Raw genomic sequence first — 27,333 nt, 5'->3', positions numbered from 1 at the left:
AAAAACTGTGCTGTTTTCTAAGACATAGTTTCAGCTAAGCGAAATTCACCTCTGAGTTGTGGGGGAAATCATTGGCAACCCCACTTCCTGTCACCTACCTCTTTACACTCTCTCCCACTAGTTTACAGCCCCTCACAACCCCAAGCTAATATTAGCGCTGTAACAAAAATGGTAAATAATGTTGGAGCTATCCAGCTGTTTTGAGCTGCAAGAAGGGGGGGGGCGGCAAAGTCTATTTTCTACATCACAAATAAGTTCTTTTTCAAACAGCCTTGTTTTCATCTGCTCCTGATTCACGATGATTTAAATAAATAAATACCATAGTATTTACATTCTTTCGATTACTATAAACCTTTAACTGTTTACAAAGTTAACATTATTCCTTGCGCAAACATACAACACTTTATAGTAGTGAAGTGCTTACGCAACGTGAATCGGCTGATTTTGTTGCAGAGAAAAGTGGCTTTGCGCCAATAAGCAACACTTTACGTTAGTGATGTGTTGCATATGGGTGCAAAGCCAATAGGAAAAGCCACTTTTCTGCACGTCAGAATCAGCTGTTTCAGGTTAATCAAGTAAAATGTCAAAGACTCATGATATGTCAAAGAGCGTGTGTTATTTAGGTGATGCAGGTCACATTTAAAGGGTTAGTACATGACCTCCATAGTATATGTCCTCCTTAAGAAATTGCTACATAACATTATTTTTTTAACATTACAACATAATGTTAAAAACACAAAAACGCAATTGTGGAATTGTAACATTAAAGTATTGTCCCTTTATATGTTACAATAAGGTTAAATTAGAAGTACAAAACAACTTTATTGTCTCCAACACTTTGAATACATGGTACAAAATGTTACTTTTCTTTAAACTAAAAAAAACACTTTTCTGTATTAGCCCCCACATTTAGGAACCCAGATTTCATCCCATCATGTCAAGACATTGGCTTCAAACTCTGGCATGAAAAGGGCTTAGACCAGCTTGCCAAACTCTATGGTGGGAATGCATTGGAATCCTTCGAAGCCTTAAAGAATAAATATTCTCTGCCCCAGTCCCACTTCTTTCGGTACTTGAAGATCAGACATTACATACCCAAACCAAAACATCCCCCCAAACTCACATTTTTTAAGCGCATTCTTACACAACCCCAACCTACAAGATTTATCTCCCACATTTACTGAAACTTTTCTTCGAACATTACACATTCTACAGATTACCTCAAAAGACAGTGGCAGACTGACTTAGGAAAAGAAATAAGTGACAATGAGTGGACCCATCTGATAGAGAACACGCTAAAACTCTTAACCTCAAACTCACATAGAGAAACACAATTTAAAATATCACACAGGCTCCATTTTACACCATTGTTGAGGAGCAAGCTGGGCTTAGACTCTCCCTTCTGCTGCAAGTGTAACAGTGAAATAGGTACATATGCACACATGCTGTGGAAATGTAGTGGGATACAAAAATACTGGATTGAAATTAAGAAGGAGGTGAAACTACTGTTGGGATATGGTGTGGAACTCTCAACCTTTCAGTGTGTTCTTGGCACTAAAGTGAATGGCACTAGGTACAAACACAACGCCAAGCTGGTTGAAATTCTTCTGTTTGTAGCAAGAAAAACTATTCTGAAATTCTGGATTTCCAAGGACGTTCCGACCATGGAGGACTGGTACACATAGGTACTGAGGATTCTTCCTCTGGAAAGATTAACGCATACCCTTCATGACAACATTGAGGAGTTCAACAAAGTCTGGCAACCAGTTCTGGATAAGACTAATCTTTCTTTGGATTGAACTCTGTTCTGGTGAAATGTGAAAAAAATACAAAAAAAAAACCCCTGTAATAGTCTTTTGCCGCTGGTGATGAAGGTTGATTAGTGATTTGTTCTTTTTATTTATTTATTTTTATTATTTTATTTTTTAAACTGCTGCCTGTTTATGTTAGGTTGTGATGTTAAAAAGAAAATATGGGTTTGTAAACATCTTGATGTTCTATTTTTCATGTTTGACTGTTTCCACTACCCAAATAAAAAGAATAAAAAAAAAAAATGCGAATTTCATCAGAGTGGGTCTTTAAAGACATTTTGATGTCAGGAAATCTTGAAATATGTTTAGCCAAGCATGTGAAGTTAAATTTGTTGCTAAAGTCTTGTCCTTCTATTAAAAAGTTTTATACTTGTAGTAAAACTTGTGTGACTTTGTACCTGTAAACAAAATTTGTGTTTCTGTAAAAAAGTTTTGTAACCATAAAAAGAAACATGTGTGTCTGTAAAAATGCTTTGTCTGTATGTGAAATGTCATGCACACGTACAAACACGTGCATTGATCTACAATGACCAAGTTAAAATTTACAATTTTTTACTTTTTCTTCTTTACAAATCAACGAATCAACAGCCTTTTACTGGGGCAGCCGTGGTGCAGTGGTAGGGCGGTCGACCCCTGATCGGGATATTGCAGGTTTGATTCCCACCTGCACGGCTGAACGGTGGAGCAGTGGTTAGCGCTCTTGCATCAATCGCCTTTTTTAGTTTCTCACTAGCTGCGTTTAAATGGACAAAAGTAATCGGAAAGAACGCCCGATTGGAAAAAAATGTGTCATGTAAACACGCCGTTCAGAATACTCTGCCCCGATCGGACTTGTTCGGATCAGATTTTTTTCTGATCGAGATAGGTGGATTATCCCGAGTATTGATCTGATCGTTGTGCATGTAAACAGTTCATTCCGATCGTGGGTCACTATTACTCTGGTTTACGTCATGCATAGGAGGTGTTTCGCTCTAGAGAAGGCTTTGGAGCGCAAACAGGACCGACCAGGTGATCCGCGGACCCCCGATATCTGAACCCTGCGCGGTCCGGGCTCAGCTGTCGGTGGACCGAGCGAACTGTGTCTCTGAGCAGAGAAGCTAGACTTATAGCTCTGTGTTTGAGGGGAGGGAAGGAGGCTTTGTAACGTGTGCGAAATGTGTGGGAGGCTTTGGACCGCAATCCGTTCCGCAGCTGTAGGTGACCGAGCTGACGAACTCAGGACAACCGTGTCTCCCGATAGAACTGTGTCTCAGAGCAGAGCACACGCCGGCTTTGGGGCAGTGTGTGAGGTTTTCAAAGCAGAAATCCCCCCCAGCCCTTAGAAACCATTCAAACAATCACATGGATTTGTGTTTCCAGTCGTGTCGCGACAAAATAAAGGCTGATGTTATTTTCATGTATTTACATGCAGCCAAGATGCAGATTGCGGCATTTCCCGCATGGATTTTCTGTTCATCCAAGGCTAAATGTTGTTAGCACGTGTTAGCCTTCTACTCCTAACCCTGGCTTCTTCCAGCTCCGTTCCGCCACAAAAAAGCACTGACCACACGGGTTGTGCTATCTTAGATGAACCCACCCTTACTTGGACGTGTTATTCCTACCATGACAAAAGTGGATAAAGGTGGAAAGATTTCATGTAATCCATGGACACCAGTGAAGATCACAAATCATTGAAGAAAAAAGGTTCAGTGCATTGTCTAGTGGGTCTAGATGACCCAACTCCCAATGTTAAAGTGCCTAAGATAGAAGGGTTACAAATAAAATGATGAGCATGCAGGCACTTCATAATAACAATAACAATAATCTCAAACAAATCTCTTACTACTAATACAAAACTTTTTTAATAGACGGACAATACTTCAGCAAAAAACTAACTTCAAACAAGCAAGCCAAATGGAATGAACCAAGTTTCAGTACATGGTTGGTGAAATTTTAAATGCTTCTGCCATACTTTTTAGGATGTCTTGAGAGGAAATTAGTCCACCCAAACAGGACAGATTCAGCAGAATAAATGAAAATAGAACCTGTTGGAAGATTGGAGAAATGTCACAAAGAAGCAGTATAAAAATCTTAGATGCACAACAGTTAGTGCAGCTGGAAGGTAGACAAGTCCAAGGTTGAGTTTATGTTCTCCAATATCATGTGTTTATCAAGATTGGGTGCAAGTGAATAAAAAGAGATTCATCAAATCCAGCAACTGGATCCACAAACTTGATTACTTAAAAAACAAGTTTGTATCATACAAATGCATGGGACCTGGGCATAGCAAACTGGCCAGGAGACAGGAGAATGACACAGCAGGTCACAGATGCAGTCAATGAAGGGAAGAGCCAGAGCATAGAGGCTATGAAAAGTGAAGGATGACCAAATTCCAGAGTTCTGAGGGCAGATCATGACATGGAGTGATACAACAACTTCCTGGATTTATCAATAAGCTCAAGGAATGTGTTATTGGATGGAAAGGACTGCAGAGTAGTATATTCTTTTAGAGAATGTTTATATCAGTAAGCAGCAGAAATGTAGCTTTAGTGTGTTTTTTTATTTATGCTACAAAAAACAGCTTTGATAATAAAACTAAGTAACTTGAATGGTTTTACTGGCCAGTCGCCTGCAGAAAAAACATGTTTATTTTTAAAGAAACTGTTGTTCAGTGTATATTCAGAGGCACATAAACTCATAAAACTTCACTGTGTAAAAGAAGCCAAGGTGGAAAAGGTTGATCTGAAACTGCAGAAAAATATAGCAAATAGTGTCTCTGTATCCAAAAGATAGCTTTAGTTTTGATTTACTCTGCCAGGCTTTAGAAGTAACCCTCTATTAATATGGGCCAGCCATCATCACAACAGCCCTTATGGTTGGATATGGTCTGTCTGCTAGCAAAACATGGCTAAACCTGTATAGGGCACCTGAATTTAGACCATGCATGAAATATCAAGGGCGTACACCACTCAGTGAGGGCGAAAATGTTCATCCACAATTTTTCTCCGGGCATGCTGCGGTTGACAGGACGTAGTGAACATTTATACACACACAGTAAGGATGAAATCAGTTATTGTACGGATTTATCATTTTCTTGACACCACCAAATCTTGCACACTGCTCAAGGGACCCAATAGGTCTGTTCTAATGAAAAGTGTGCGCTTTTTATATACCCCCTGACTGCTAGAGATAAGGAAATTAGACAGTGTAGTTTTTGTGGGCATCCTATGGTCATCCTTTGGGCACTTAAGTATCACTTGCACACCCCATGCGTGCGGGATCAGTAAGTATCTATTGACCCTATTGACAACTATATTGTGATTTTTGGGCACCGTACAAGTGCAAGCAACTTACATTGTCCTTATGAATACTTCATATTAAACTCACAAGAAACTGGTACTTTTCATTATCCTGACGTACTTTGAGGTGACCATAAGAGCCTCAAGGGAGGTGCAAGACTCACCTGCGCTTCCTGTAACCCTTGTGCTATCCTAGGCACTTTACCATTGGGAGTTGGGTCATCTAGACCCAGTAGACAGTGCTCTGAACTTTTTTTCTTCAATGATTTGTGATCTTCACTGGTGTCCATGGCTTACATGAAATCTTTCCACCTTTATCCACCTTTGTCATGGTAGGAAGAACACGTCAATGTAAGGGTGGGGTCATCCAAGATAGCACAAGGGTTAAGGTGCAGCCACGCGTCTCTATGACCCTCTAAGGTCCCAGACAACCCAAAAACCTGCAGCACCCCTACACATCATTCCCTACAGGTCCATGTTACTAAGGTTTTGGGAAGGAGGAGTGAGAAAAGAAGCAGAAAAGATTTGTCTACTGCCCATGTGTTTTAATCCATGTTTTTAACTAATGCAAAATGAAAAAAACTATTTTAAGGACATTTTAACTTTGAAAATAGCTTTTAAACCGCAAGATGAGGTCTTTTTAGTGAGAGTAGACTTCTAAACCTTGAAACTATCATCTTTGCGTGTTTGTGTAAGTGCATGTGTTTAATTCAGCAACACTTTCATTTATTTAACACCCAGTCTCTTGACTCTGAATTTGGACACCAGCACCTGACATCTGTTTACACAATGCCTGAGCCAAGCATGAGAAGTTGACAGAGAACACAACTATACCATCCAGGAGAAGCCTAACACTATGTTTATTGTGGAACATTATTACAAAATTAAACATTAAAGTGAAGCATCCCGCTCAGACATCGAGTTTGTGTCTCACAAACTCATTTGTGAATCTCAAACTTTTTTTTGGAGCAGTGACCTCTCATTCACTTACCTGACTTTGGCTTTTTTAACCCTTGTGCTATCTTAGATGACCCCACCCTTACATTGACGTGTTATTCCTACCATGACAAAAGTGGATAAAGGTGGAAAGATTTCATGTAATCCATGGACACCAGTGAAGATCACAAATCATTGAAGAAAAAAGGTTCAGAGCACTGTCTAGTGCGGGGGTCACCAACCCTGTGCCCGAGGGCTCCCATGGCCCCTCGAGCACCCCTTGTGGCGCCCGTAGGGAGTGCACCCACATTTTTTTTTTTTTTTTTTTTTTTTTTTTTTTTTAATTGAAGCAAATATTCAACAAACAATCACGGCATGTCTGTTATTGACAACAATATCAATTCTGAGATAAAGGTAGACAAAAAAAATATGAAAACAAATATAACTTAAAAAAATAATCAATAAAAATAAGGGTCTATTACAAAAGTTCAAATAGATCAAATAAATTACACAATGTCTGGGCATTCTTATGATTTATGTAATGTAAAGATTTAGAGAATAGGTTGAGAGGGTTGAGTAATCCATTAATGTGAGGTTTCACCTTTAAGAATATACAAGTATGAATAAAATCCTTTGAAATTACAATCAGTACATTAATCAGAAAGTCCAGATTTTTGTGAATGGATTGTAATCGAATTTTAATTGTATTCCAATTTAAAGGGTTAATGATGATATTTTTGGATTTGAGCCAATTATGGAAAGAAGACCAAAACTCTTTTACATGAAAACATTCAAAGAATAGATGTTCTACAGTTTCTACATCATTTCCACAAAAGACACAAAGATCACTATCCCAGTTAAATCGAGAATGTAATAAATGATTGGAAGGGTAAATATCATTTAACAGGAATGCTCCAAAAATAGCACTGCTCATATAGCAGAACAATATGTTGTGGTGATCTGGGGGTTAGCCCCGCCTTATGCTTTTAAGACTCATGGGAAGTGGGGAATCTCGGTTGTGTTAAATCGCTCGCCATAGTGAGGGAGCTGTGAGCAGAAGTGAGGTTAATGCTTTTTGGCTGGCAGTGGGTGTGTTCAAAATAAACGGACAAAGATTATTGTCCACTAACGTATGTGAGTGTCGTTCTCAACAAACCGAGGTTGTGCTTTGCATGGGGCACGGGTAGCAGATTGGGACATATCCAGTGTGGTCGCTACTAAGCAAGAGGACAGTGAATTAAGACTCGGGCACAATGGTGAATGCCTGGACTGTAGAGGGTGGTGATTCAGTGCTGGCTATTATTAATTGATGCACTTTAGTTCTGCTATTGTGAAATATATGGCAGAGTATGGAACAGCCTGAAACTTGCGAATCGGCACTCCCGCCTTTGAAAAAGAGGCTTTTGGAGGATTTTTACTGTTTGTGTTGCACAAAATTAGAAAAATGCCAAATATTTTTGGAGCAATCCCAGTAATAAGTTCTGTAATTTAGTTTTTAATGTCTTATGAGACCTAAACATGATTTTCACATTAACAGGTTTTTAAATAATCAAATCCCTCTGATACGTTTCACAAAGACACACACAGGAGCAAAGACACACACACAGGACCAGAGACACACACACACAGGACCAGAGACACACACAGGACCAAAGACACACACACAGGACCAAAGACACACACACACAGGACCAGAGACACACACAGGACCAAATACACACAGGACCAAAGACACACACAGGACCAATGACACACACACAGGACCAAAGACACACACACACACAGGACCAAAGACACACACACACACAGGACCAAAGACACACACACACACAGGACCAAAGACACACACAGGACCAAAGACACACAGGACCAAAAACACACACAGGACCAAAGACACACACACACAGGACCAAAGACACACACACAGGACTAAAGACACACACACAGAACCAAAGACACACACACAGGACCAAAGACACACACACAGGACTAAAGACACACACAGGACCAAAGACACACACACAGGACCAAAGACACACACAGGACCAAAGACACACAGGACCAAAGACACACACAGGACCAAAGACACACACACAGGACCAAAGACACACACAGGACCAAAGACACACACACAGGACCAGAGACACACACACAGGACCAAAGACACACACACAGGACCAAAGACACACAGGACCAAAGACACACACAGGACCAAAGACACACACACACAGGACCAAAGACACACACACAGGACCAAAGACACACACACAGGACCAAAGACACACACACAGGACCAAAGACACACACACAGGACTAAAGACACACACAGGACCAAAGACACACACACAGGACCAAAGACACACACAGGACCAAAGACACACAGGACCAAAGACACACACAGGACCAAAGACACACACACAGGACCAAAGACACACACACAGGACTAAAGACACACACACAGGACCAAGGACTCACACAGAAAATCACACACCAAGCAGAAATAAACGTATTGCTAAAAATGATGACAGGAGTTTAGCTGTAAAAATAATGACAAATGAGCAAAGAAAACGGAATAATTTGTTTTATTTTGTCTAATTATTAATATTTCCTGGCTTTGTATGTTCATATTTGCATGATTTTGACAGAATATATTTATTATTCTGAATTAATATTCCTGTCTGTTTTTATTCACATTTATGTTTAAAAAGTTAAAGTTAAGTTAAAGTTTTAAAGGTTCAAAAGTTTAGCTTTAGTGTGTTCAATAAATGTTTATCTTGTTCGGCCCGCAACCTAAAGTGTGTTTTGGATTTAGACCCCATCTGCAATTGAGTTTGACCCCCCCTTTAATAAGAGTCAAGAAAATTCATGCATGTTCTTGTGTGTAAAATGCGCAAATAGAAATAGGGCACACAAATGTGTGGGTGTGTATGGGGGGGGCTAGGAGGTTTTTAGCAAACAGGTCCTGTGCCGCCCTTCATACCACTTAATGCCCATGAAATAGCCCTCAGTCTCAAAAAGGTTGGTGATCCCTGGTCTAGTGGGTCTAGATGACCCAATTCCCAATGTTAAAGTGCCTAGGAAAGCACAAGGGTTATGAGTCTTAGCCAACCTCCCGTCACTGATTTAAAGCCAAAGTGTTTCATGATGGCAGAGGAGTTAAAGCAATCCATACTGCATTATTGAACACTACTCTCAGACCTGTCTCATTAAGGACCCTGGCTTTTAATATGAAGCTTTAAGTGACAGATCTGCTGCCAGGTTAGAACCAAAAAAAGGACAGACTGAATGACTGATCTTTAGGTTCAGCTCCAACATCTTGCTAACCTGGCAAATCAGCACAGATTGGATTTTTTTTCCTCTGACAGATTTTTTCTGTGTGTTTGAATAAAGTGCTTTGACTTCTTAGCAATACTCCCTTTTTTTCTTTGGATTCTACTGGGAAACTGTGTTTTTACCATTATAAACTGTTTTCAATTTTTGGATGCTGGATGTTGAAATCCCTTGTTAGACATAAAAATAGTGAAGTGTAAAAATACATACATTTATATGTGTTTGGAGCGATTTGACATTTTGTGTTTTACTAAATAATAAAAAAAAGAAATGCATCCATCCATCTGCTCTGATTACTCATTTAGCTCACACGCTGAGGTTTCACCCCACTTTAGATTAAATCTATCATTCTGTCAAATTAAAGGCACTCACAAACAAAATGCAACCCAGTATGTGGCCTTATTTAAAGCTCACAATGAGAAGTACAAAACCCAGACTTGAGAGTAGCATAGATCGGAAGCTGAATAGTGGAAAAACCTGACCTTACTTTGGTGGGCTTTTATAAAATAGATCCACTCTGATGAAAATCATGTTTTGGGTGTTTTTTACATGTCCTGGTGGAATTTTTCTGATGATGGAGGACTTAGATTAAAAAAATTAAGCTCTATATTTCATTTCTGAGTGTGTCTTTTTTTAAATTGTTGTAAATCGGGAGCAGAAAATTCTGTTGTTAAAACCTTGTTGCTGTGATGTAAGCTACAGCAGCAGGCCATAAGCTCCCTGCTCTGCTCGTTTCTGATGTCCAACATGTTTTCCAACCAACCTGTCATTGAAGCTCCTCATTGACCACACACACCTGATCCAAGTAATCAGCAGGAGATAAGACAGGATTTCTGGAAAACCAGCAGAAGGCCAGCCCTCGAGGCCTGGAGTTTGACACCCCTGATGTACGTCTTTGTTTTTTCTTGTCTGAGCTGGCATTTGGTTCAGAACTGTATGGCTGGAGAGCTCCGATATGCTCATGAGTTTGTTGCACCGCTAATGTTCGGTTGGGGTTGTTTTCTTGAAGGAGAGCCTGTAAACAAGTGGATGATGGGGAGTGGGGGTGGGCTTACACCACGCCAACGGTCCCTCCCACAAATTGAAAATTAAATTCTGAAGAACCCCTGTCGCTCTGCAGAAACTATGTTCTAGAACAGTGGTCCCCAAATCTCAGGCTGCTGACAGATGCAGGTCCATGGGTCACATGGTACGGGGCCGCAGGAAGAAAAAAAATTCATCAACTAAGATTATTGCCATTTTATTTAGAAAGTTTTATTTTGGAAAACTATTGGATTCTGTTCATCACATCCGTCTGTCTTGACGTGTCAGGTGATTTTAAGCAGCTACTCAGACAGCTAAGTTATTAGCCCAAAGCTAAAAAGCTAATCAAAAACAAACAAAAAAATGTGTTTGGAAAGTTTTTGGGATATAAAAGATCCAGTGAGGAAGGCAAAAAAAAAAACTTCAATTTTAAAGAAAAATTAAGCTGTTATTTACAGACAAAACCAGAAGTCTTCCTCAAAATACAGACTTATTGAGATAGTTGTTCAGACGTACAGAAGCCGCTTTGCATTTATATGCAGTAGAAAATGACTTTAATGTATCTCACTTGCAGATAATGAAGATGAATTTTGTGTTTATTATATTAATAAAATATCAGTCTTACGACAGTTGTCATTTTATTAATTTATAAATTTATGTCATTTATAAACGGCTTGAAGTTACCGTCCGGTTGCTAGCATCCATTTAGACGTCTTCATCTTCATCACAAAGTCTAAGTTTAAACCAACCATAACCGTTTTACGAAGAATGAAGTTGCTGATTTGTGGAAACTTGTGAAAAGGACATTTATGAATTTTCCTACAGCAAGGAAGAATAAGTCAGGCAGCTATTAAGAAACTTGAGCAAAGAAAATTTTCTTCTGTGTTAAAAAATACACAATGAATCAGGAATTATGTAAATAAATAAATAAATAAAAATGTTTTTGCTCTAAAAGATGACCTAGGACTGGGTTCAGTTCTCATTGTTCTAATGTTACTCCATGAAAACATGAACTGTAATGTTTCTTTTACTAAGTTTTTTTTACAAATCAGAAAGATTTTCTTACAACTATGTTTCATTAAATCTTTGTCATCTGTAAAAAAAAAAGAAAAAATCTACAAATGTTTTCAGATTCAGACTAAATTTCTGTAGTACTATTTTAATTTGGTAAATATGTTTATCTGAAACCGGAAGTTTAAAAATACTAAATGCAAGTTTCAGCCCCGTGTGAACCGCTCTGTGAAAGTATTGTTTGACATTAAACCGGTCCATGGCCCAAAGAAGGTTGGAGACCACTGTTCTAGAAAACAACACAGTTTTTTTTTATTTTAGCTGAAAACAGTTTAATCATAATTAAAAGACCACTGTGAACTCTTTGAATATAGATAAAAAAAAAGATCAGAGTAGGACTTTCAACATGTCGGGAAATCAAATTTAGTCCAAAATTCTAAATAATTTGTTATAATAGTAAGAAACTTTAAGAATCATTTTAACATAATTTAACTTGTGTCTTCTCATCTTCCAAAAAAATTCTGAAAAATAAATTGGTAGTTTTTGTCAGTTTATGTGTATTCATGTCTACATGAGTATGTGTACTCACACATACATACATACAGACAGACAGACAGACAGACAGATAGACATGCATACATACATGCATACATACATACATACATACATACATACATACATACATACATACATACATACATACATACATACATACATACATACATACATACATACATACATACATACATACATACAAAAATACTTTAATTAGTTATTTTGTGTTTGCTGTTTGTACTTCTATATGTCTTTTTTTGCTGCTGGAGATAAAAGAATTTCCCCATTGTGGGATGTATAAAGTTTTATCTAATCTTATCTCATCTTATACACTGATGAAGGAAAGTCTTAGTCAATAAGAAACTGTGACTGTAGTAAGTTCTTTCACTTAAAACGATGTGAGAATTTAATGTAAATTTATTGATCTCAAGCAGGAAACTTCATCTGTAACCTAAAAACATTACTAGGAAACTGCACATGTTTTGGTTCAAATGTCGTTTATTTGCTAGGTTTAATAGTAATTTTGTTCTGAATTTACCATAATAAAAAAGAACAACCAGTTATTATGCAGAAACAGGCAGAAAACAGCCAGGGGTGATTATTATCTCATTTATCCAATCAGTATTTTCACTTTTCTCCTCCTGAGGAGAGTCTGTCAGTCAATCCAGCAAAACCATTAAAGATGAGCCAATTCTGTAAAAACATTTCAAAAGAGCTTTTGCGTGAATTAAGGTGTGTTTACAGCATCAGGTGTTTTGTTTGTCTACAGGGTGCAGGATTGGTTGTAATTTTAATATTAAAAAAGGGCGGGAGAGCAAAGATGGAATGAAGCTCACAATGTCAGTATTTCACTGGGCATTTGATATCGGAGGTATGATTTTAGACAATCTACTTATAAATCATTGCACCTTTCAGCATGATGCATCCCAAACCTCCACCAAACCTCCTGGCGGCTGTCTTAGGCAGAAACATGCTGAGTCATGGGGATATTATGGAGGAAAGATGAAAACGCAAATATTAGACCAGAGAAATAAGCCTTGACTACACAAATGCCGAAAGGGAAAAATGAAATCCCCATCAAAATCAAAGTCAGCAAAGTTTTGGCTTGAAGTTAATTAGAAACCAGAGAGCAGGCTTTAGAAAAAAAAACTCAATTAAAGTATACATAGCTCAAGGGAAATATCAAATCATGATGTCAGTTTGCTTGCAAGGCAATAATCAGATGTAAGCTATTTTTTTAACAAAATTTATTCTGTTGATGCCTTCAAAGTTTTATTTTTCTGCATCATGTGCCGTATCACTGTGATGTTAACTGGTACAGTTAAAGCTTTCAGGCACTAGCCCAAGAAATTACAAGCCCACAGGGATCCATACTTTACTCTCAGAGAAGTTGGTAGTGACGCGTTTACCGCTTACAGCTTCCCACAGCCAACCATAACAAATGTCACATTAGCCCCAAGTTAAAGTTTTGGCCTTGACTCCTGCGCTGGTTCAAAAATCTAATCCAAGCAACTCATGAGGCAGGAGTCTGAAGTCAGGCAGGACATACTTAAGTCAAAGTGACTCCCACACCCCAAAGCCAAAAAAAGATTCAGAAAATTCATCAGTTTATCTGCTTGGATGACCAGTTTGCCACATTTAGCAGACTTCTGCATCACTGAGAATTTCATTCAGCAACTCAACAGAAGTGGCAGAAGCACACTGACCTGCCAAATGAGGGGGGCAAGTGATGATCACGGCCTTGCACAGGAAGGTGTCGCTGGATGTCATCACTTTGGCCCATTCTGCATCCTGTTCAAACATTTAAAAAATTTAAAAAGGACGTTTTTAGCAGGTTGCTCTGTTTTCTCACTGAAATCATATTTTCTTGTTGTTAAGAACAGTGTGAAAGAAACCTAATGACTTATCTGGAAAACCTTTTCAAATTGTGCTCTATTTGTTGGATTTGATTTGAATTATTGGTTGATTTTAAGCATTATTTTTAGACAATACAAGATACCACACAGATAAATCAAACTCATTTTAGAAATAAAGTAAGACATTGATTAAGAAACAAAGATAAATGGACAAAATGTTAGAAGAAGATGCAATCCTCTTAGCAATATAATTACTTATAAGCATAAATAGAGAGCTTTGCAAATACACATATAGGTCACTTTCGATTTATTAAATATAATGATTATAAACTGAAGTCAAGTAGAGTTTGACTCCATTACCGGTACTTTTATTTTGTTGTTTCATTACTATTGTATTGGAATTCGATATTCTTACCAGTTGCTTCCGTCAGAATACAAATCTATATCAATTTGAATGTTGCCTGTTGTGCAAAAAGTACTTCTAACCATACAAAACCATTTCGGCCTTGGAACTGGCTGTCATCAGGCAAAGAGCAGAGTACACCCAGGGGATCATGGAGACTAATGCATGCTCAGTTTTGTTTTGTTTTTTTGGAATTTTGTTTTGATTTCTACAATGTAATTTTTTTTTTTTATTTGCTTTGCTTTTTTATTGTCTTTGTGATCTTTCGATTCATTGTATGTGATGCACATGTGAAGAATCGACAATAAAGTTGACTTTGACTTTGAGTTCAAATCAATTACCTTTGTGTTTGATGTTGACAATCATTTTGAGACATATAAACTAAAAAAAATCATATCTAGTAGTGTTGTTAGCACTTTACCTCTCTGATTATAAAAATAGTACCCATGTTCTCACACACTTCTCATCAGTTCTCCTACTAATTCTCATTAATAATTTAAATGCAAAGATATCCCAGTCTCTATTTTTGGTCTGAAGACCCACTGACACACGTCAGAGTCAATCATAGTTCATTTGCTGCTCACAGCACAGAATCTACAGTAGCTTTGCTTCTTAAAGATCTTGTTTTGTCTAAATGTGTTGTACATCAAACAGGAGTGTGCATCGTGTGCAGTCACATGCGCTTATTTGGACCATTTTTGAAAAGCAGGAGTATTAGGAAGTGTTACCATCTATGGTAATGTTTAATTGGAATTTTTTCTTCAGAGGGGTTATCTGCTATTTCCCTTAGTTGTGTTTGGGAAAACCAAGGCCCATCCCTGTGTTACACATGTGTCTTTGTGTTCAAAAATAAGTTTCATCAGTTTCTTCCAGTGCAAATCCTTAAATGTGACAGACTGTCTTGTCTAATACACATTTTCTGACCTGTACTCCAATAATGTATAGTCTGAATCTGACAGCCGACGTGTCAGCCCCTGCATTACCCTGTGTTACATAATGGATTAAAAAATTATGCTTCACTCATTTAAATGTGAGTTGCTCGCTAGTGCATACTCTGAACTCATTAATCATCCAAAGGTTCTGCAGGGTTTCTAGCACACAAATGAAACTGGTTTAGTAGTCTGCTCAGATGATCAGATGGAGCAAATGTGGGGGGAAAGTCCCGTTGATTTCCTGCTGCTTACCCATAGACATAAATGGTATCCATGTAAAATAATGCATGCAGCCCAATGCACCCTAATGATCAAATGTCAGTAAAGCAGAGTTTATGAAACATTCATTACAGTTTTCCTACGAAATTTTGTTCAATAAATGTGCATAATGAGTGCATTTACTTACCCTTCTACCCCTATCAGTGTTATTGCCCATAATAAAAGATGAATCAGGTCTTCCACTAACAGACATGACAATGTTCAATTTTTTCTGAGAAAATGGACTTCCCAGGAAAAGCTTTAATAGAAACTTCTCAGTGCAATGAGATCAACTGTTAGTCTGATAGATCAGTGTTTTTCAACCAGTGTGCCGCGGCACACTAGTGTGCCGTGGGAGATGGTCAAGTGTGCCGTGGAAAATTGCCCTCATTAACTGATCTAAAAACATTAACCATCTCCAGGAAATCAGCTCTTTGTTCATCCAAACAGGTCCTGATAAAACACTGAGTAGTTAGGAATATGAAAGATCATAAAATACTTATTTCTTTGTGTTTAACTGATTCTATTAAAGACATTTTGATAAGAATGACGGCACCGCGATTTACCTGCAGCTATAACTGTTTTCTGAAAAGTCCCGCAGCTTTTACTGTCTCCACGACTCCACCAATCATTCTTGAAGGCTTAATCACATGTCATCAGTCTGACCAATCAGAAGTGTTTAAAGTCTAAACTTCCTTGTTCCAATTTAGCTCATAACTCACTCATTTCCAACAAAAACACCAGCTAAAGCTCGTCTTTAGCGGTGTAGCTTTCCACAGAATCCGGTATCAGACCGTGGAACAAGTGAACAAAACCATGAAACTCAGAGACGCAAGTGTTTCTGCCGTTTTCTCGCCGTATTCACACTACATCTCCCATGATGCATTGGCTTAAAGGGACAGCGGCTTAGCGTACAATGAGTCGTTCTTGTTATACGGATTGAAACCACAACGAATATACAGTTTGTATGTAACTTAACTTTTATTACATCTTTTAGAAAAAACATCTGCAACTTCCTGCTTTTTCTGCCACAATTATCACAAAAATGCACGTTAGATTGGCGGGGGGGGGGGGGGGGCTGTAGATCAAAACAGACTATGAGTTTCTGCTTTTTTTGGGGGGGGGGGGGGGGGGTGCTGGTGTGCCGCGGGATTTTTGTCAAGGTTAAAGTGTGCCGTGGCTCCAAAAAGGTTGAAAAACACTGTGATAGAAGAAGACTTTTTGCAGATTATTGCCGAACAGGATGGACAAAAATCTAAAAAATATCCTAAAAAAAGTCCTGATTGAACTTCTAAAGAAGCATTAAATTAAAAACGGCTCCATCTCCTTTAACAGGCAGCAGTTCAGACTGTGTCCTGTGAATGCAACCCCACCATCTGGGACATCTTTTCGGGGTTTTAGCCTGTGCTGCTCCCCAGCTGAGGTGAGCTGTAAATTGCCTGTAGCTGTGAATGTCAGTGTGAATGTTTTTGTGTCTACCAGCATGTGTTAGCACTTAGACAGACTGTGTAAATGTCAAAGACGTACCCAGCCTCTTGAACATTTGGAGTGACATGAGAACTTCAAGTTTACTTAACTTGAAGGTAAACAAAGGAAAAACTAACTGGAATTCAATCCAATGAAACAGTGATTAATTTTAGTTAGAGATGCATGTTTAACAGTAAATGTTTTGAGCCCCTAACAGGTAAGAGAAATAGAAACACTCAAAAAGCAGACTCACAGGTTTCTGATAAAAATGTCATAAAGGTCTGGAGAAAAGTAATCCGACCCTCCCTCATGTTGGTTTTTGACTCCACCCACTGATCATGTCCTCGGCATGTCATGGGCTAAAGCTGAACCCTGATTGGTTGACACGTTGTAAATTCTTTACCAAAGATTAAATATTTGAACTCTGGACATGTTGCAACACCTACGACATGACACTCAAAATGCGCTGCCACCACACCTGATGCTCCAATCACAACGCAGGACCTCTGATCACGTCTGTACATCGACTAAACATTGATACTGGACGCCCCTGACGCACGAATCACGTTCAGTGTGAACGTAGCTTGACAACCCAACTGAAAAAGACATGATTCAGATATATTGAGACAAACTTTAATCTAACTAAGTTATGCATGAATCGGAATGCAGCTGTGCTTAAATTCATGCATGCAAACTGCTGGAGGCAGTTAATCAAATAAATAATACATGTTCACGTTTTGCTGTTGTTAATTTGTTATTGATATAATTTTAGTTCATACATTTTATTATGATTGAATTGAAAATATTGAAAAGGATTCTTTTTTTTCTATTCAGCAAATGCTTTTATTCCAAAATGTGTTGCTAAAACTTTGAAATAAGTTGAACAAATTAAGAATTTTCTAAAATATTTTAAATCATATTTAATCATAATAATGTTTTTTAAAGATTTAAAGCACTTTTTTCACTTTCGGCTTCTCCCTTCAGGGGTCGCCACAGCGAAACAACCCTCCCTCGAGGATGAGTTGCATAGTTAACTTGGCAATGTTTTTACGCCGGATGCCCTTCCTGATGCAACCCTCTCAATCCAACCGGGCTTGGGACCGGCACAGAAGCAGAGAAGGGAACAGGGAGCAGCCTGGATTTGAATGCTGGTTTCACCAGCACGAGCTAAATCGGCCCCCCTAAAGATTTAAAGCACTATCATAAGTTAATTTTGAATAAATTTAAACGGTGAATTTGATAGTTTTAGAATAAAAAATAAAATTAAATCATGAGCCAAAAACTATTTATCAAAATAATCATATAGAATGTATTTGTATATATAGTGATCATTAAAAATTTTATTGGCCTAAGGGAAGAAGAAATTGATATAATCCTGATTATGAATTTTCAGCATAGAAAGGAGTCTCTTGGTCTGTGAACCGAAGATAAAGGGGACACTGAGGCGGAACAGACAGTGCTTTCACAGGAGTCGGCCTGTTTCTCCAGTGAGGAAGCTGTTATCTCAGAGTCACGCCTCATCAGTCCCTGAGTGAGACATTACTGTATCTACCTGCCATATGGCCGTCACAGCAGAGCCCAGCCGGACATTCTTCCACCCAACACGTTCTGCCAGACACTCTGAAAGCTGCTGGCTGCCTCCCTGTGGAGAGACAGATATGGGCTAAAAGTTATCTGGTATGCTGATGCAATCTTGGGATGCCAAAAACAAATAAGGGAGAGGCATCCTTACAGTTTTTCTCAGTCGCTTTAGTACAATTCTCAGATCAGAATGAAATTCCCAAAACTATTTGTTCAATCTTCACATCATGATGTCACTTGTGCACATCATATAAGCAGTTTCTCACTTCTTTGAACAAGTTGCAATTGCTTTGGTACATCCATGCAAATGATTATGTACAATTCTCTGCTATTTGCTACATTATCAATTGTTTATGTCATGTTGATCAAAATGTATTACCGGTATATAGTTCACTGTGCAATAGTCTTACTCCTCAAAACACCTAGTCATTAGTTCATCGTATAAGTCATTAACTGCAAAATGGTTGACCAAGTTGTCATAATGTGACAAACATATTTCGCTGCATTACAAGACAGGATATTCGCTGTGATGTGGATGAGAATTTGTAGCTTACTGTAACAAACAGGAAAGACAAGAGGTGTAGGAAGACCACACCAATTCCTACTGCACTGCCTGTGCTGTTGTACAGAATATTGTCCTATCTTTTTTTCCCCTTTGTTTTACTGTTTGCAGTGGGTTTTTTCTATGTTGGTATGACATGGTCTATCAACAAATTACAATATGAACAATAAAAGTGTAAATGTGAATCTTGTCCAGTCTCTTGCAATCAAACAAAAAAGGTGTAACTTACATTTTACAATAATTGTCATCAGAACTTTAGCCATAGTTTACATCAGAACCTCCCGCTAAAGTACACAGTTATATTGACAGCATGACTAAATAATTTGACTGTCTTGTTCGTAGACAATGACACAAGGACTTGACATTCTGATGGCACTGACATGTTCAATGACATAAAGACTTAGTTTTGAGAGATGAACTAAAGATTTTGAGCAAGTTACAGGCTTTTGCCAGAAATCAATAGTGTTTTGCTGTTTGTTCAAATTGTTTTGAGAAATGCACACACGTATTTGCAAACTTCAATTCTGATCTGAGAATTGTACTAAAGCGACTGAGAAAAACTGTAAAAAAAAAAACAAGAAAAAGCTAAAGTAAAATTATATGAGGCTCTGCAATCAAGGGGAAAAAATTATTGAATATTATAACTTCTTTCAAAAACAGATTTGGAGTGGAGAAAGGTTTCTGTGTGAAATACAGCCCTTTGTAAGGATACCAAAAGCTTTATATTTCAAGCAATAAAAGACAGTGAAAAAAAATTGTTAGACCCCAAAAGGGATTCAGCGGTTTGGATGGTTGTTTTGATAGACAGAGTTGGAGTACATTTGAGCTCAGAAAGGACCTGGTTGCGTCATTTCCCTGCAGAGCAGCTAAAATGAGCTTCAATCTAATTACTTCTAACCTCGGGTTCTACAAGCTGAATGCCTCTTATAAATCTTAGTCTGAAAAACAGACACCAGCAGAACTTTAAAAGGCCTATACCATTCAAAAAATTTAGCTTTTAAGTGTATGATCTGCATGAGTTGCAACTTTTTAAATACTGTTTTTGGAAAAGCTGAAAAAATGGTATAACAGTCCAGCTTACAGGAGATAATAAAAATCCATCCATCTTCTTCTTTCACTTAGCCCTGAACAGGGTCACAGGGGTTCCAGTAGCCAATTCCAGCTACTTTAGGGCAAAGGCATGGACAGTTTTCTTGTCCATACCAAGGCCACAGACACACTTTAGACAATTTAGAATCACCTATCAAATTGTGAAATAAGTGTTTGGGGGCTTGCGTGGGGAAAATATACAAACTCCACACAAATAACTCAGTTAAGGCTTTCTTGGTGTGAAACAACAGTGCAAATCTCAATACCAATGTGCAGCCCAGGAGAAAAAAACAGTCAATAGGAAAACCTACATTTTGTTGGGACAGGAAGCTTTGACTGAGATGGGGAAATAGCAGATTCAGTCACTGGAATTGAGATGAAAGTTGATAAACATGAGTTAACTCTTTGTCTTCATTCCTTTGGAGCTTACAGCTCCTTATTGGTGCTTGATTGTCTTTTTCTGCTTCCACAAACAAATAAACACATATTTGCCTTGTTATTATTTACTTTAAATAAATTCATCCAGGACTTTAGTAGCTTTAAGAAGCAGAAACGATTGAAAAGCCCATGGCTCACTGGCCACTTTAATAGGCACACCTGTTCAACTGCTCGTTAATGAAGATTTCTAATTAGCCTATCACATGGCAGCAACTCAGTTCATTTAGGCGGGTAGACATGGTCAAGATGATCTGCTGCAGTTCAAACCGACCATCTGAATGGGGAAGAAAGGTGATTTAAGTGACTTTGAACTTGACATGGTTGTTGGTGCCAGGTGGGTCTTTGTATTTCAGACACTGTTGATCTACTGGAATTTTTTACCCACAACCATCAGGAAAATGGTCAGAAAAAGAGAAAATATCCACATAGCGGCAGTTCTGTGTGCCTTGTTAATGCCAGAGGTCAGAGGAGAATGGCCACACTGTTTCCCGCTGATAAAAAGGCAACAGTAACTCAAACAACCACTGGTTATAACCGAGGCCTGCAAAAGAGCATATGTGAATTCACAACACATCCAACCTTGAAGCGGAATTTGCTATCAATGGTTCAGGCTGGTGGTGGTGTAATGGGGTGGAATATATTTCTTGGCACACTTTGGGCCCCTTAGCACCAACTGAGCAAAGTTACAAAACCACAGCCACCCTGAGGATCAGTGTACACTATATATATATGTATGTATATTTATATATATATCTCACATCTAGTCCATTTCTTACACATCTTACACCCACATAACTGCAGGGTGTAAGATGCTGGCAGGGTAGGCATACATGGAGCGCCACAATCAAGTGGCTGGAATAATATATAGGAGCATGTGTGCAGAATATGAACTGGAAATCCCAAGGTCAAAATGGGAAACACCTCCGAAACACCACTACCAGACATTGTAGTGGTGGATAAAGAACAGAGGAAAGCCGTTGTGGTGGATGTGGCAGTGCCATGTGATGGGAACATCAGGAAGAAGGAACATGAGAAACTTGAGAAATACCAGGGACTCAGAGAAGAACTGGAGAAAGCATGGAAAGTGAAGTTGACAGTGGTGCCTGTGGTTTTTGGAACACTCAGGGCAGTAACCCCCAAGCTGGAGGAGTGACTACAACGGATACCTGGAAAGACCTCAGACCTCTCAGTCCAGAATAGTGCAGTGCTAGGAACAGCTAAGATACTGCAGGACCCTCAAGCTCCCAGGCCTCTGGTAGAGGACCCGAGCTTGGAGGAGAAACCACCCGCGGAGGGTGAGAGGGGCGTTTTTTAAATATTTTTTTAATATATATATATATTATATTATTAGATTATTTTAGAATGAACTGTAAACAACATATCTCCTGTATGTGTTTTTTTGCAAAGGACATGAAATTAAACCTGAATAGAAAAGTTATAAAAATGTTCTTCTTTTCAGCATGGAATTTAAAACTCTTACTTTGCTTCTTTAGTGTGGGACAATGCAAGGGGTAAATAAACAATACAAGATTTCAAGTTTGTTTTATTAAGGCGTTTTTTGTAAGGTAATAGCAGATCAGTTAAAGTAAAGCTCCTTCGGGAGTTTTGCTGTTGCCATGCTAACAGCAGTCTCTTCTTTGCCTTTTCTGACGCAGATAGAAAAGAAAAAACAGCAAAAAAAATAGTGCCTTCTTACAAAAAAGGCATTGTTAATGCTCTTTGAATAGACTAGTTCATGAATTCTGTTTAATAACTTTTCTCACTCTCAGTCAATTCAACTGCTGTGGTAAAAGGTGTGTCGATGTTAAAACACAATCAATGAAACAGATTTCATGATGAAAATCCAATACAGAGGCTAAACCGTGGGTGATCAGATAATCCAAATCAATGCTGTACAGATAAAGAAATGCATTCTTTTACATGATGGGAGATGAGCAGGATGTCTTAAGGGACTGAGTTTAATTCAAGTGAGGAGAGACTGGCTCCTTCATTCTGACATAACACTTGAGTCAACAATATGCAGCCAAGGGAATTATGATTGGAGTGGTGTACCTTTATTTTGAGCTCCTGAGCACAACCGGGAGTGCTCTCCAGAAGTGCCAGTAGTCCTCCAGCTGCTGCAGCATACATGAGGAAGAAAAGGAAGGACATCTGGGCTGGCTCCATGCCAAAGACAGATCTGCTGCTCACTCCAATTTGCTCTTTTAATTCTACAAGATAGGGGAGGAGACACATGCTTGCTTTCAGACACAAACCAGTCCAAAACATTTCCCAGCACAGACAGTAGTCTTTACGGCTGTCTCATGCTGTCAAGGAAAAAAAAACTGTTTGCTCTCCCACCACAAGAGCCCCCGTTCCACCTGAGAGGATGATCATTATCTGTAATCATCCTGTCAAATGTCAACTTCTTTCAGTGGGAAGTCAATAAACCCCGGAGAGTCTTTTCACTCCACACAAAATGTCTGATCATAGCCAACAAAGTCAAAGTCTTCTCCACATCTGGGTCACAACATTTCAACAGAACTCTGTTCGTCAGGTGGATAAGTGCTCAATGGCAGGTCAAACAAAGACTTAATGATTTCTGGAGGTGACTTTGTTAGTGCTGTCACTTTGAGCTTCACGGCATGAGACCCCATAATCGCTTAGTTTACTGTCAGGGAACACAAAATGTTTTTAAATTTAATTTATAAAAACATTACAGTGTAGGGCAGCAGGCACAGTGTTTGACTGCATGCTGTCTTGTCATTTCAAAGCAGAGATGTCGGCTAGTGTCGTTCAGGCAGTTCTCCTCAGACAGAAAGAGCAGCTGAGGAAGAGTCGGAGGCTAACTCAGGCTGAGGCTGACACTGACCTGCAGTCCATGCATTTTGCTCGATGTACGTGTGGAGAGTCATGCTGTCAAGTTCATCTGCGTTGGGAGTCTTAGAGGGATCCTGGACACACACTGTTCTGCGCAGCCTTTCAATCTGAGTGCAGAGTACACACAACCCTCACATGACAACTTATCACTGAGAACCAACAAGGTCTCCTGTTGATGAAGACAGAGACTGGGGGCAGTATATCTTTTCATTTACTTATGAGAATCTAGGGGTTTGGGCACACTGCTTCACTTCAAAATAAGACGATAAACTCTTGAAACTGAGATTTAAAAGGAGTTTCCAAGAAAAAAAAACAGGACAGGAGTCTGCAACCTGAGGATCCAGTGCCACATGAAGCTACTTTATCACTCTATTGCGTCTGTTTTAATCCTCTATTGTGGTTCTTTGTCTTTGAAGAAATAAAAAACAAAAAATTTGATAAATAGTGCTTTTATAGTTTTGTTTCTTTTGTTTTAGTTAAGTTGCTTTACCTGAGATGTCCAGTGCACACATTGGTGCACATAAAGCTAATATCCTTCTGTTCTGCAGTACAACAGTGGTAGTTGGTGTTCAAAGGCAAAGTTCTTTAGGTAAACAATTGCATTTATATTTATAGATAAAGATTCTACACCAATGTCGTCATGTCTGTAATGGCTAGTAAAAAGGAAAAAAAGATGGTGGTGAACCAAAATCATAATGATAGAAAATTCATCTTTTCAATTCTGTAAATCTGTAAACTATCGTTACAGTAGATTTGTGTTTTTACATTTCATATATGAATAGTGTGAATTTATTAATAGCATAATTGGTACAAAGACACGGTCGGTAAGAAACGGGACCAAATTACACTTTTGGCATTTAGGTTGCACCCCTGGCCAAGGAAAAAGTGTTGATCATTGCATGACAACTGAGGCAAGATTTCATGACTAAAGCACATTTTTCTCAGTTGTGAGGCAGAAACTTATCAGTCTAATGGAGGGCATATCAGAGCTATTCATTTTCTGAGGTTACATAATTTCCTAGAACTTTTTGAGATTAAGATTCGAGATTAGAGAGCAAAAAAAACATACATTAGACAAAATATTAAGTGGCTGAATTAAAAATTTATTTTTGTATGGGTCTTTTAATTCTTGAAGCGCTATAGTATTTCAGCCTGTTTAGTCATGTATGTCTTTTTTCATCTTGTAAAGGCTGATGTTCATATATTACCCGCCTCTGTATGTTTGTGCATAGCATCTATTTTATATTGTCGGGGTTTATTTTGTGTTCTAAACGTTTTGTCAAATTTTGCTTCATCTTGATCAAGCCTTAAATAAAATCGTTGTGTGTGTTAGCATTTGCAAAATCTTTTTCCCACCACTGATTGCATTTTAACCCATAATAATGTTTAATCAAATAAGTTATTTTTGCATGTCTGTATTTTTTATCAGACATGGAATTATTGGAAATTGTTCCAAAAGATGAGTCACACCCTAGTCTTTTCCTCCTTGATAGTTCAGCTCAGAAGGCCACATTATTTATACCAGTTCATCAAAACATCTCTATTATAATTTCTTCAGAGACCTAGAAAGAGTGGTGTAGACAGTAACAAACAAGCAACAGCATTTTGTTTGTGGCAGTGGTCTCACCTTCCACAGGAGCTGACTCATGTCCAGAAGCACCAGTGGTGACAGAGCAGGAATGCTGGTTTTGTATGCACGGACTTTGGAAGCCGCCCCGCCGACATGAAGCACCTTCTTACCATCATTAAACTGGGGGTAGACCTCTAAGCCCAGTTCTTTAATGAGCTCCAAGACATGTCTTTGTGTTCTGCAAGAGAAAAACAGGCATTTTTCTAACTTCATGATAATAATGTAATGTAGCTTTTAAAAGGGATTAACTAAAGAGATAAAACAAAAAAACTTCACCCTTATGACCCGTTAGGTGCGTTAAGCATCAATTTAGTGCAGGGTCCTTGAGAAATGAAATTAACTTTACTTTTTAAAGCTGTGAAATGCAGGCATGATATATAGAAAAATGCTTTTAAACAATGATTATCATGTGTTTTTCAAATAAACTTTTTCCTTTAGAGCAGTAACTGAAGGTTAGAACCTCAATCACCAAGTTTGCAACTTTCTCTCTCTGAGTGCAATATGAGGTAAAGAATAATAAGTGATATTAGAGATAATCTTTTAGGGCATATTTGAGCACAACCACTAACTTTAAAGCAAATTACGAAAGCAAACTTTCTTTGCGACCCATAGAATTCAGTCTAAATTTATAAACAAAATAAATCCTCTTAGAAAATATTAGTTTCTCTTCACCATGTCCAGCCTGCATAGACAAGGACAACCCCAAAAAACTTTCCAGAATCGAGTAATGACGCATCCTTGCTTGTCCTGGACTTAATTTGAGCTTCTACAATAAAAATTTTCATAACGATTGAAAAATAAAGTAGTTTGGGTTGGCAAAGAAGATGGCTGGCTGGCTGGCTGGCTGGCTGGCTGGCTGGATGGATGGATGGATAAATGGATGGATGGACAGACGGACAGCTGGTGAAAATTTAGCAAGGAATGGTTAAATCTTACTTGAATGACTGTTTCTGGCATCATGTAAAAATTAAAGAAGTGAAAAAAACAATTCTTACCCATGATTGTACTCACATGCAAAGAGATAAATTTAGAGCAAAACATAAATCACACAAATAGTTTAAGCTTAGTTTTATAAATGTATGTTCTGTTTTGTAATTCTGGTATTTTGAGAAATTATTTTTTGTACAGTTACAACTCTATGCAGCCAGCAGGTGTCAATGTGGCTTTGCTGTTGGGGTTTTATTGATCACTGAACAAGCACATCTGTTGCAGACAAGAGTCAGACAGAGTCAGAACTCCATATTCATGTTTCTGAAGTGTGTCTCAGTCACCTGCCAACCCACTGTCCTCCAAAGTCCCAGCGATCAGCACCATCCGCCGCAGGTATTTCATAGGAAACTGTGCGACCTCCAACTCGATCTTCCAGAGACAACAATATGAGACTCATTTAGATTGGAAAAGTGTGCAAAGCTGCTCTCAGTTCAGAGGAAAATGGTATGCTTTTCTTCTAAACTTTTCACCGACCTTTTCCTTCCAGGATCAGGATTCTCAGTTTAGGATTCTTCTTAAGGAGCAAATGAGCTGCACTGAGCCCAGAAAGCCCAGCGCCTACAATAAGAACATCCCAAATGTCTGCAGTCATAGTGCGCCAAATCTATCGGGTGACAGTCCGGTTTCTGTTCAGCAGGTGTTTGCTTGTAACTGATGCTCTGCTGAATACAGATTGTCAAAAGTTGGTTTGCAGCACAAAGTGAAGCAATATAAAAACAATTCTCCCTTTTGAATAAAAAAGCTGTAAAACCTGAAAAATGATTGAGAATATAAAATCTCCAGTTAGTCCTGTTGTTTGACGTCAGTGTCTCTTGTGATGAAAGTCAGAATAATCCACTGTAGTAAAGGCAGCACAAGCAGGAGCACGCCAGGCAACAGACTGAAGAGCGAGCCCAACAAATCCAGTCTCTTCGCTTTCTCGGCTATCACTGAGGTCATCTTGTGCAGCCTGAGTAGTGTTTGTAAGAGTGGACTTTGGAACTGTGAGCACCAACCCTCTAAAGCACAAATCCAGTTATGTAACACGCTGCAAACAAAGCCAAGTGAGCTTTTTTCAGGTGGTGCAGTGTTAACAGTGTACATTAATGTTAAGATTTACAGAATGCTGAAACATTAAACATATTTTTAACTGTGTTTTTTCACCTTAACGTGGAACAAAAAGTTATAAAAAGGTTGATCCAAACTGTAATTAATGAACAGTTGGAAAGTAATTTTTTTAAAGAAAATATCTTCCCTCCTGTATGTCAGTTAAAAATGCCACATCTTGAATCTAACTCAAAGATTTGGTGAAGTGGCAATTAGACATGGAATTGTACAAAATTGT

At 38.5% G+C, this 27,333-nt stretch overlaps 1 protein-coding gene across 1 annotated transcript in view; it reads right to left on the bottom strand.

Annotated features, from left to right (window-relative positions):
* The window catches only part of LOC101175668 (probable flavin-containing monoamine oxidase A), an 89,981-nt gene extending 63,026 nt beyond the window's left edge, over window positions 1-26,955 (bottom strand). Inside the window, exons 1-8 of the mRNA XM_023960791.1 lie at window positions 26,761-26,955; window positions 26,484-26,671; window positions 26,291-26,378; window positions 25,017-25,197; window positions 23,382-23,496; window positions 22,583-22,740; window positions 18,413-18,502; window positions 13,651-13,735 (exon numbers count right to left, since the gene is read on the bottom strand). Coding sequence (XP_023816559.1) covers window positions 13,651-13,735; window positions 18,413-18,502; window positions 22,583-22,740; window positions 23,382-23,496; window positions 25,017-25,197; window positions 26,291-26,378; window positions 26,484-26,601 — 835 coding nt within the window. The 5' untranslated portion in view covers window positions 26,602-26,671; window positions 26,761-26,955. The remainder of the gene's footprint in view (window positions 1-13,650; window positions 13,736-18,412; window positions 18,503-22,582; window positions 22,741-23,381; window positions 23,497-25,016; window positions 25,198-26,290; window positions 26,379-26,483; window positions 26,672-26,760) is intronic.
* Between the last annotated feature and the right edge of the window lie 378 nt (window positions 26,956-27,333).

This window comes from Oryzias latipes, chromosome 12, assembly GCF_002234675.1.
Source record: "Oryzias latipes chromosome 12, ASM223467v1".
Lineage (NCBI taxonomy): Eukaryota > Metazoa > Chordata > Actinopteri > Beloniformes > Adrianichthyidae > Oryzias > Oryzias latipes.
Note: the sequence above shows the minus strand (reverse complement) of the source record. Positions and strands in the feature narration are given on the sequence as shown.